Source organism: Tasmannia lanceolata, unplaced genomic scaffold (assembly GCF_043159265.1).
Source record: "Tasmannia lanceolata isolate RefF3 unplaced genomic scaffold, GAP_Taslan_0.1 ptg000013l, whole genome shotgun sequence".
NCBI lineage: Eukaryota > Viridiplantae > Streptophyta > Magnoliopsida > Canellales > Winteraceae > Tasmannia > Tasmannia lanceolata.
In genome coordinates this window covers 22,928,415-22,941,292 of record NW_027518690.1, presented here as the reverse complement: position 1 = coordinate 22,941,292, position 12,878 = coordinate 22,928,415, and the positions used below count along the sequence as shown (strand labels likewise).

The 12,878-nt window shown below is 38.8% G+C and overlaps 1 protein-coding gene across 1 annotated transcript; it reads left to right on the top strand.

The window, feature by feature from the left end:
* Positions 1–7,874: 7,874 nt before the first annotated feature.
* Positions 7,875–8,201, top strand: LOC143891082 (germin-like protein 12-1). Its single transcript, XM_077395732.1, has one exon. It carries the CDS (start codon positions 7,875–7,877, stop codon positions 8,199–8,201), a length of 327 nt encoding a protein of 108 aa, XP_077251847.1.
* The last annotated feature ends 4,677 nt before the right edge of the window (positions 8,202–12,878 follow it).

Here is a 12,878-nt window from a genome sequence, read left to right as displayed (position 1 = left end):
GAATAAAACAAAAACAGCAGGTAAAAACAGATGAAAATATTAAAAAAAAAAGAATCATCAAATGACCATGAAGGAATGCGAGATAACTTTTTAAGCAAATGCTATTGCTGTAAGGCAATATAACTTGGGGTAATATTATGTAATTTGTCTTGATGGCGTCTTCATTGATTTACTATGCAAACACTTTTCTCTTCTTTTTACTGATGAATGGTCAAAGAGCTCAATGATCTGGCAAGTTTTTCTAGGTTGTCAGGAATTGAAATGAAAGCTATCCCTGAAAGCTCCCCTTGGTCATCATGTAATCCTAGGGGAGAGAGGACATTGCTCCTTTACACAATCCTAACTTTTTCATTTTTTTTAAATATTTTGAGATCTCTTATACTATGATAACATTATGTGACATGCAGGGTGTATGGAGATTATTTCATGTTCTCAGGATCGTCGATCTATGGATTTTTAGAGGAAGGGATGGAACCTTTTATATAATTTTGTTTCTTGTCATTGTATTTGAAACGATGGATGCCATTATAGTGTCATTTAATGTCCTTTAAATAGTCTTTTTTTAGTACTGTTGGATGTCACACCGAGGAAGAAGTTGTTGGTATATGGGTTGATTTTAGATGGAGATGGTTGGTTTGATGAATATTGTTTGGAGGTATATTTGTTTATTTTATATGGAGATGGAGATAGTTGGTTTGATGATTTTTGTTTGGAGGACCTTCTTAGGTTTAAATTAAATGGAAATGGTGGTTTGATGACTTTGGATGCTTTTTTTTTTCTATCGTTTGGATGCCAATATGTGTATATATATATGCTACTTTCTTATGGTGGTACAGGTTTTATACAGGTTCTAATTCACTGTGACATAGCTCTTTTTCAATGGCTCAGAAAATATACAGAACTCGTGTTTTTTTCTTGGAAGGACACTTTAGATCTGAGGTTATTGCATCTTATTTTGAAAATGCTGGAATTTTGATGCTTAATCTCTATAGACTTGGAACAAATCTGCAGAGTATCTCAATTTGAAAATCATTTCTGTTTAGTTCATGTTATAAGATGCTCACTTTTACTCGTCAGGACAGTATAGGTATGTGATCCCATGCTATGCATGGGTGTAAAATAGAGGCCCAACCCATTACAACTTGAGTGTAAAATATCGAGGAACCTTCTTTATAAAGGGATTTGCTAGCGTCCTGTCAAATCTTCCCTTTTCTTTTCTCCGGGACCCGTCTGGCTTCGTTCCCGACCACAAACCTCCTCCGCTCGGATGAGCTTGTTGGTTCTGAACTCAAGCGCTTGGAGATCCCGTGGTGGCTTAAGCGTGAGCTGCACCTTACGATTTTGATCAATGGTGGTGTGCTTCAAGGCTACCACCGCTATCTGGATATCGATGTTAGTAAGTTGAGACAGCTCGCCTTTGAACTTAAGCACAAAATCTCTCAGGGTATCGTTTCTTCCTTGCCGGAGGGCTAAGAGGGCATCCGCCGGATCATAGCAAAGGCGATTGTTAGCGAATCGTGTCGTGAATTTTCTCCCCAACTCATGGATGGACCCAATGGAGTCAGGCTCCAGACGCAGGTACCAATCACTAGCAGTTTTTCTTAACAGGGAGGCAAAGGCCTTACACAATAACCCATCTGACGTGTCACGAAGTGTCATTTCTCTTTTAAAAGTCTACAGAAATTTCAACGGGTCGGTGGTGCCATCGTGGCAGCCAAACCGTGTGAGGTCTATCCCCGTTTCTACGGGAGCTCTCATTATATTCGAGGTGAAAAGGGAGGAGGTCTCCCTCTCCCATTCATCTAAAATGTCGTCAGTGTATGGCTTCTTCATTTCCCGCTTAAATTCTCGAATCTGCCTTTGCAATTAGGCCAGTTGATCCAAACCCAATAGCTCGGTTGAGGTTGCCACATCCTCTGCATGCGCGGGAGGCAACCCTTGGAATCGAGTCGTCCGGGCAGGATTGGCGTGACTTTGAGTGGCCTGCTTGTAGGTGGGCGGTCGGCATCCTTTGGTCTGGTGGCCCCCCTCATCAGGAGGCATCGGGCTGTTAGTCGAAGGGGAGGCGGCTCGAGCCCGCCCCCGCTATCGTCAATGATGGCGGTCTTCTAGTGATTCCCCACTGTTTGTCTCGCAGACTTCCGTCCGCCCGCGAGGAGCAGGGAGAATTTTAGGAACTGGTGGCACAGGGTGGGGAGGTAAGCGCAGAAGAATTTCTTGGCGGAGTTCAATGAACCATGGTAGGAACCATCTAAGGTGTGCTTGAAGTAGGCATATGCTGATTCGAAGCCTGGGAATTCTGTTATCGAGAAATAGAAACATCGGCTTTCGCGTGCTGAGCCTAACTCCTAGTCACCATTCCAACTTCCCCTGCTGTGGGTTAGGGTTTCTCATCGCCGCAAGATATTCGAGCTCAAACGGGTCCCACGGATGGCGCCAATCTGATGGTGCCGAAATCTGGGCTTGTGATCGTGCAGTGGGTAGAGAGCCTCCATCCAGTATCTACAATCACAAATAAACGGGGTCAGGGCATCCTAGGTGGGTCCCGGACGACCACTTCAACACCCAAGTTACATTTCAGCTCAATCGTATAAATGAACAACAAGATTAATTGAAAGGGATGGCTAGGTTACCAGAATCATACATGGGCTTTTTCTATCGTTTGGGTCGTTAAATCAAATATGGGGCTTGGGCGGAGGAGGGAGCGGGCGTCCAGCACCTTTTTCCTAACTCTTCCCTAGAGAAGATGGCCTTAATGGGTAATTAAAGCTTGCCTTTAATGGTGCCCTTTTGTCTGGTTGGGTCTTTTTTCCCCTTCCAGTCAAAATCGGATCCCCCTTTTGGAAGCCTTGTAGCGTATATATCCTTTCCCTTTGCATGCAATTTTCCTTCATTACATGCCATGTAGACTCTCTTAATCAATTTGGAGAAAAGGCTTCCTTCCTTAGAATGGGCCACACTCTGATCGTTGTAGGAAATTAGCGGCGTGCATGGCTTGCTAATCTTGCGTGTAACATTTCCCATAATCGTGATGATGAGTGATTATGGCTGAGATTTTGGTGATAAGGAAATGACACGTGGCGGGATCCTACGGTCATGCCGTATTTAACACCCATTATGATGATGAGCAATTATGGCTGAGATTTTGGTAATAAGGAAATGATACGTGGCGGGATCCTACGGTCATGCCGTATTTAACACCCATCACAACTACCACATCAAGTAAAAAAAGGTGACTAGTTCAAGCGAATGAACTTTTTTAAATAGCAAAATGACTAATTAATTATCAATATTGACCTGGTGGTCCTCAAGATAATGTTGACAATCTATGGACTATATGTCTTAAGTACATCATTAATATGTTAAATGCATTATTTTCTGAAATCCATATGGATGCGAACAATCGAACGACTCATTTTACGAAAAGGAAAACACTAAGTTTGCTGATTTTCATGATCTTGTAGCACTAGGGGTGCAATGATGATAGCAATAGGCAAATTCAGATGATCTAAAGATTAAAAGTCTTGATCAGATTTCACGCCAATTGCTATCTTGCTATCCAATCCAACCTTATTGGATCTTGTTCCGGTTGTCATACGGAACTAGTCACCTTAGTGCCTATTGAGTTTGTAAACGGCAAAGCTTTGATGCCGTGTTAATTGACCCCATCGATTAAGGAGGAGTTGTTTGGGTCATACTTTTAGAACAAATTTTAAAGTCAAAACATTTAGGAATTTCTGTTAATATTAATTAATATAGATCTAATCTATCATACTTGGGTCGCGTCGGCTTGAACTTTTGCTAGAAAATGAATTGGAATCAATCCGAACCCGAACCCGATTTTAAAGTAAAAGCTCAACCAGAGTTCCCAAAAATCGATTCGAGTTGCACCCCTAATTTTGCTAAAAGCAAAGTAGCTAGGGCTACTAGTATAGTTTTTATCGTCGTTTTACTCACCTGCGGCGATTTTGTACCTAGCTTTCTATGGAAAAATGGATTCCCATCTTCATAGCATCTGTTTTTACTCGTATATCATTATTTAAGGACTTTTTCTTGTACAGAGAAATGAACATTGAGAATGTTAAAGGGTCTGATAGACCTCTCTGGTGTCATATGCATTATAAGAATTTCTTAGTGACTGAACTTCACCTGCATTTTAATAAAAAGACAAACGTAACCTTATTTTGGTACACGTGGCAATAAAAGGGGGACTGCTGTAGGATAAATAGTAGGGGTGCAACTTGGGTCGGGTTTTACCCGACCCGAAATAGCATGGGTCGGGTTTAGAAATCATGGGTCTTGGGTAGGGTTGGGTTTTAGTTTAAAAACCCGGCTCAATCTTGGGTAGGGCCGGGTTTAAAGAAAAGCAACCCGAAACCCGACCCTACTTATGTAGGTGTACTATGACATTTTTAATTATCTCTTGAATAACATAGAAAATTAATTTTCAATGTATTGATATAATTGTCTTCATTGAGGTGATCATATTTGTGATGGGGAAATATAGTTTCTTTCTTAAATTTATACACTTGATTGCATAAATTTAGAGATTTTTGGTGTCAAGATTTGTTTTTTTTTCTACAATGCATCAACGTTAAAAAACCCGATCCGACCCGACTCAACCCGAGAATTATCATGGGTAGGGCGGGGTTTGGGAATCGTGGGTTTTCCGGAAAAAACCCCAACCTGACCCAATCCGAGATATTTCTCGCGTAGGGTATAAAAGTACGGAATAAGGGCTGATGTTTGGAGTAATTACAGATTGCGGGCACCTTTTAAAACAAGAACAAAAAATGGGCTAATCTTCAAAATCGGGTGGTCAAAAGACCCTGATACCCTTCTGACATCGACAAAGTCCTCCTTTTTCATTACTGCCTATTAAATTGGAACGCTTCACGAGGATTCTTTTGGTTCGTTTGAATGGGTATATGAACCGAAAGAACCTTGGGTTCGTTTCTATCTTGGCTGTCGGAAATAACTAGAGACGGATGGATGCTTGACACGTGTTGGAAAACTTAAACTTTTTGGAACGCTAACGTTATTGAATACTTTAGTGAGCAACGTTATCTTTTCTCACTTCTCTTTTGGCTTAGAACGGTAACGTTATTGAATACATCTCTTTTGGTTTAGAATCTTTTCCCTTCTCTTTTGGTCCTCAATATTAACGACGGCTTACCCCATTATTTAACGCTGGCTTACCCATTAATAAAGCCGGCGTACCCATGAATTCTACCAGCGTACACCCTATTTCCGCTTACACCCTATTTCCGCTTACACCCTATTTCCGCCGGCATACCCATTATTTCTCTTTTGGTTTAGAATCTTTTCCCTTCTCTTTTGGTCCTCATTATTGAAGCCAGCTTACTCCATTATTTACGCTTTGCGCCGGTGTACCCCATTATTTCCGCCGGCGTACCAATTATTTCTCTTTTGGCTTAGAATCTTTTCCCTTCTCTTTTGGTCCTCATTATTTACGCCGGCTTACCCCATTATTTACGCTTTCCGCTGGCGTATCCCATTATTTCCGCCGGCGTACCTATTATTTATACCGGCGTACCCCCTATTTATCTTTTGGCTTAGAATCTTTTCCCTTCTCTTTTGGTCTTCATTATTTACGCCGGCTTACCCCATTATTTACGCTTTCCGCCGGCGTACACCCTATTTCCGCCTACACCCTATGTCCGTCGGCGTACCCCTTAATATTCCGGCGGCGTACTCATAAATCCGGCGGCGTTCTCATCCAAAAGAGACGTGAGAAATAATAAAATATTCAATAACGTCGCCGTTCTAAGCCAAAAGAGGTGTATTCAATAACGTTACCTTTATAAACCAAAACAGAAGTGAGGACCAAAAGAGAAGTGAAAAGATAGAAATAAACCCAAAGCCAAAAGAGACGTATTCAATAATGTTACCATTCTAAGCCAAAAGAGAAGTGAGAAAAGATAATGATTGACTTTGGGTTGTCAGCGTTTCAAAAAAATTTTCAACACGTGTCAAGCATCCATCCGTCTCTAGTTATTTCCGACGACCAAGATAGAAACGAACCCAAGGTTATTTCGGTTCAAATACGCATTCAAATGAACCAAAAGAAGCCTCGTGAAGCGCACCAATTTAATAGGCAGTAATGAAAAAGGAAGTTGAATGACGTTTCTGTCGATGTCAGAAGGGTATCAGGGTCTTTTTCCAACCTGATTTTGAAGATTAGCCCGTATTTTGTTCTTGTTTTAAAAGGTGCCCGCAATCCGTAATTACTCCAAACATCAGCCCACATTCCGTACTTATCTTTTAGTCTCATTGTCTGTTATGCCTTTATGTTAAGAGATATCCTAACGTTTGCATTTTCTATGGTACAAACAAAAGTTCATGAAGAGGCCTGCATTAATCCAAGGACTTGCATCATAATTTAGGCAATAACGACATTGTTCCAACGCAAATAAACGTGCGTTTGTGCAAGGACTCCATCTTTTAATTGCACCCAAAGTCTATAGATAGAAAATAGTTGGTGGGTACGTGTAGTTGTTAGAGAATTAGAGTTGTTTAAACCATTAAACTGACTTGGTATTAACATGACCATTTTAATGAACTCCTCTTCTCTAACTCTCTCTCTCTTCTATATATATATATATATATATATATATATATATATATATATATATATATATATATATATATATGAGAAAAGTGTAGCTACACATACGTGTAGCTAACTTAGCTACACTGACGGCTTAAAATACAGTGGGCCGCACATTGTTTGGGTGATGCAAACCATTCATTTGATGGGCCCTCACATAGATAGGGTGTGCCCAAAAAATCAGCTCCATAGGATCATCCAAACCCTACGATTTGTGGAGGCAAAAATGGACGTGTAAAAACTTTCACAAATCTGTCCATTTTTGCCTCCACAGTGTGAAGGTTTGAGATCATCCAATGGAGCTGTTTTTTGGGCACACCCAATCAATGTGAGGTCCTATCAAATGAATGGTTTGGATCACCCAAATAATGTGGGCCCACTGTATTTTAAGCCGTCGGTGTAGCTAAGTTAGCTACACGTATGTGTAGCTTCACTTAACTCTATATATATATATATATATATATGCACCATCGTTATGCTTCTTCCTCACCATCAATACACTTGAATTTCATCTTTACCATCTTTAATCAGATTGAGAGAACAGAAATGGTTGCTACCATCCTTGTATTTGTACTCCTTTCCTTGGTGTCTTCTCTTACCTTTGCGTCTGATCCCAGTCCTCTACAGGACTTTTGTGTTGCTGACAATAAGTCACCTGGTAATTGTTAGAGGTTTAGGGTTAAGCAAGAGGTTGCTTAAAGCATTACACCGAATGTATCTAGTTTGGAATACCAAGTTTGTTGCCTCCAACCCCTATATGTAGAAATACACTAGAGTTAATGACTCGTTAATGGACTCTAGCCCATGTAGGCCCACTACACCGGTCCATTATCTTATTGGGCTTATATTAGACATAATAGGTTTATACTATATACCCAACAGTAATCATGCTCTACCACTTTTAAATTTACCTTTCATAAGTAACTTTGTAGTTCATAATATAATATGTTTGCAATAACTCCGTACGTACTTAATGATTCGATGATCTTTTGTCTTGATTTCTCCATGGCGGTGCTTGTTAATGGAAAGGTTTGCAAAGACCCAAAGCTCGCTAAAGCAAGCGATTTCTTCAAGAATGGGCTCAACAAGCCTGGCAACAAGAATACCGAGTTGGGTCCAATGTAACCGCAGTGAACGTGGTGCAGATACCAGGTCTCAACACTCTTGGCATCTCCATGGCTCGCATAGACTTTGCACCTTATGAACTAAACCCCTCCCCCCCACACACCCAAGGGCTACTGAGATGATTGTAGTTCAGGAGGGTACCCTTTACGTTGGTTTCGTCACCTCCAACCTTGCAAATGGCGAAAATCGCCTTATATCGAAGGTCCTCAATAAGGGTGATGTGTTTGTGTTTTCCATAGGCCTCATTCATTTTCAATTCGACGTGGGAAAGACAAATGCAGTCGCCATTGCTGCTCTGAGCAGCCAGAACCCAGGTGTCATAACCATAGCTAACGTCGTCTTCGGTTCAAAGCCATCCATTTCAGACGATGTACTAGTGAAGGCCTTTCAAGTGGACAAGAGTTTAGTTGATCATCTCCAAGCTCAATTTTGGATGAACAACTAGAAAACTCACGACAGGCGGACATACTTTGTCTGCTATATTTGTTGTTTCTATTTAAATAAACAAACTATATGTTTGAATTCCCTATACAATTACAATAAAGGGAAAAATGATTTGCTATACCACCTGATCATTATATGTTTCCTCTCTCTCTCTGTCAAACATGTCAAATGGAAAATTAAATTATAAATAAGTTACTTTCACAGCACAATAGTTAACATGATAGTTGTAGAACTTGGAATTCCATAGCCAAGTGATCGTACTCACCTAATGTAATATTCACGTGTTTTATCAACTAAGGCTTGTTTTGAATTTTGAGAACCGATTGTGAGTCCAAAACTAATTATTGAACTCAAAATGAATCACAAATTTGAGCCCAATATTCAGTTTTGAACTCACAATCAGTTCTCAAAATAAAAAACAAAAAGGACTAAATCATATGTTTTATCAAAAAAATAAATAAATAAAAGGGGGAACCAAAGATCATGAGCTGTGAAACAATTTACTCAGAGAGGGGCATCAAAGGGTGAACCATTTTGGATTTTAGAATAACCCAAACATACCAACTTAAAATACGATGGAATCGTACAAAAATACAAGAAGCAAAACAAAGAAACGACCATAGAGGGAGCATGTTAGCCCAGGTGGCAACTCAAGAGTGGGGTAAATTGGGTTTTAAAAACTTTAGCGCTCATTAAAAGTTAATTAAGAAATTAAACTAAAGAACAAAAACAATTAAGCACTATGAAGAGAAAACCAAGATGCACAAAGAAAATAGAGAGGAGTAAAAGATGAGTACACCGGTGATTTTTATTGTGGTTCGGCACAAACCACCCTACATCCACTCCACACATATCCCCTTTGTTGCTTCCACTAAACCCGTACTTCTTACGAGTGAAGTTCAAACCATATATAATCTTTTATGCCCAAAGCCCTGTCCCGACGTTGAATCTGTGCCACATACACTCGTCCTAAGCATTATGCCCAAGCTTCTGTTCAATGGTCATCCAGGCGCCCTCTGTCGATTACAAAGATGATAGTTAGAAGCCTTCTCAATGGCAAACACAACAATAAGCTCAGTACAAAACACTCTAAAAAAGATATACAATTGAAATCCTATTCTAATCCCTCAAATACAATCCAATTAGTGGCACGAGGGTTAATCTTACTCTAAAATGTGTTCAAGGGAGGCTGAACTGTGTTATCCGAGTGTATAAGGGGGTAAAACCCTTTATATAGAGAGTGGAGCCAAAACCTAGCAGTTATGACTCTCTAACAGCTAGTTATTACGGCCATCAGACGTATGATCTTGGTCTTCAGACACTTGTCAAATTCTCACAGACGCTTGTCAATGTTGTTGTTTATGTTGCAGGGTAAATTTTGAAAATTCATATCTCCGTCCTTTTGTATCGGATTTCGATGATCTTGTGCTCTCCGGAAAGCTAAGGGAGTATAATTGCTGTAAAAAATAATTTCAAATTATTTAAAAATTCTCTAGAGTCATTATCCATAAGATCATCGAAGTGCTAATTTGGTCTTTTCCCTTTTTATCCTTCTCTTGGCCTATGGGCTTTTGGCCCACTTAATTTCCCTAGTATATTTAACTTATCTTGGATCATTTTGAGTGCCCTTGAATGCCTCTAAGTGAAATATAAGCGAGGGATTAATTTTTACATTTGTAAAACAAAAAGAATTGACTTTTGATCTTCAAGTTCAATCTTCTACTTCTTCAAGTCTTCTCTTTCCTCTCCATGTATCTTCTCTTCTTTGGTCCCTTAGTCTTCAACTTGCTCAGATGCTTTTGATCCATGTTCCTTGACTGGAATCCTTAGATGAGATCTTTAACTCAAATACAAATTCATTACTACAATTAAAATACATAATGAATCAAGTAGTGTTTGGAATCATCAAAACAAGACTAGAAGATTGCCATGGGTTGAACCGTTGGGCTTACGATCTCTTCCTTTTTCATGATGACAACACACAAGGTGATTTGCTAAATAGGCCCCCCGAAAGATATATTTTAAAGCAACTGCTATTTCCATTTTCAACATTCTTTGCTTTAAAACACAACATCCAATTTCTCTCCCCCTTTGTCACCAACAAATTTTTTGGTCGAGAGTTTTTCAAAAATAGGGTTTAAATGAAAATTGAATTTTTTTATCTCCCCTTAGTCAAGGAATAATTAAATATAGGGCTTTTGAAAAAAAAATAACCTACTATGCACTATTTGCAAAAGGAGTAACATGATTTGCTAATTTGCAAAAAGAGTAATGACATTTGACTCTTTTTTGCAAATGGGGGTAAGCTTGATGGAAAACAAAAGTGACACGATTTTAAGTTAGAAAAAGAAAGAAATGCCCTTTACTCCCAAGCGGAAAAAACACAAACCCTATTTTATTTACCTAATACACTTACAAGAGAGAGGGATGGAGGAGATTGCCATAATCAATTATGTAACAATAGATTATGTAATAATAGGTAACTGCAATAATCACATACCATAACAGTAATCACATGCTTGAGAATCCCAAACGAACGGGTCTTATCATATTTAAAAACTTGAATTTGTATATGGTGTAAGCCGTGTAGTTCAATATTTTCAAAAAGTAATGCATTGTCTGCACCATAGGATGATCCGAAGCGTCCATTTGATGGGCCACAACACATATAGGTTGTGCCCAAAAAACCATTTCCATAGGATGATCCTAGCCTTCTACTCAATATTTTCAAAAATAATGTACGGCCCACACCATAAGATGATCCAAAGCGTCCATTTGATGGGCCACAACGTAAATAGGTTGTGCCCAAAAAATCATTTCCATAGGATGATCCTAGCCTTCTATTCAATATTTTCAAAAGTAATGTACAACCCACACTATAGGATGATCCAAACTGCCCATTTGATGTCCCACAACGTAAATAGGTTGTGCCCAAAAATTCATTTCCACAGGATGATCCTAGCCTTTCGATCTATAGAGGTTTCCATAACATGCAGTTCCTCTATAGATCGGAAGGCTGGGATCATCATTTCAAAAAAAAATTCTTATGGAAATGATGTTTTGGGGGCACAACCTATTTACATTGTGGGACATCAAATGGACGGTTTGGATCATCCTATGTGTGGGCCGTACAGTGCTCTTTAAAAATTATGAACTATGCAAGCTTACACCACATAAAAACTCTAAAATTCAAGGGGGTGTGGGAATATTACAATCCTACCCCTAATATTCTTTAAATAAAAGATAATTTTGTCATATTAAAATTGAAAATCATCTTATGTTTGAATTCTGTCAATAGACCGTCAAGTTTACCCTATTTTCTAAAATGGGCCAAATGTCATTACTCTTTTTTGCAAATTAGCAAACCATGTTACTCTTTTTGCAAATACTGCTTAGTAAGTCACTCTTTTTTGCAAAAAACCATTTATATATATATATATATATATATATATATAGCAGAAGAGAAAATGAGAGAATTATTTGAATTTCTCCCAAAATTCTAATAGAATTACACATCACTTTTTTTGACTTTTTTTAATAAGGCACCCATTCAACCCACATATTTTCAATCCTACCCCCTCCTCCTTTATGCTTTTTAACAAAAGCATCCATTAAAGCCACATAATTTCAATCCTACCCCCCTCCTTTATGCTTTTATAATAAAAAAAGTTGACAAAGTCAACATAGTGATGTTTTTTCTTTGCAAAATTACTGATTGGGTACATATGTTGAATACTATGGATTTTTGTGAACATATTACATAATACTATGGATTCAGGACGCCTTTCAAAATATTGACGAACCCGATTATTTTTTAATACAGAACGTGTTCATTTAGTACATAATACTACAAATTTCGGCAACCTGTCAAAATATTCCGGGTCCTACTCGAATGCATGGGTTTGGCTATAGATGGTGTGTGAGACCCACCTATCAAAGCATGAGTGTGAAATACCTCACCGCATCAAATGGGAAAGTGATTAACCATTTATATTTTTCTCGCCCCGTGCATCGCACGGGTGTTTTTACTTGTGTGTGTGTGTGTGTGTGTGTTTGTGGGTGTCAATATATATATATATATATATATATATATATATATATATATATATATATATATATATATATTGAAATAAACAAGAGGGTATATATATATTGAAAAAAACAAGAGGGGGGGTGAATTGGTTTTAACATTAAATTTATACCTTTTTCGTTTTAAGTATTAAACCAAATTTGGATTTTCTTCTCTTGATTAGATTTTGGTTAGTTCAACTAAGATCAAATTAAAAGGAAATACCAAACCAAAATAAGAATGAAAATACAAGACAAGGAAAGAACACACCGATGTATAGTGGTTCGGGCAAAGCCCTATTCCACTCTTCTTAAGATCGTCCTTAAGGATTTCCACTATTGTGAGACCTCCACGATGCCCAGCTCCGAGGCGATTACACTCCCAAGGGATATTAAATGAGGATGCCCTTGACACCTTTACACCGACTCTCCTTCTTCGCCGAGTTCTAAGCGATACTCCCTAGGGTATTAAGATAGGATGTCCTAGCCACCTTTACAAGAATAGAAGATGAAATGCTTGGCTTCTCTTGAAAGCTTGATGCATGATGTAGTCCCCTTGAATGCTCTCCAAAGTAGGTTGCAAGTGAAAGCCTAAATCCAAACTCAATTG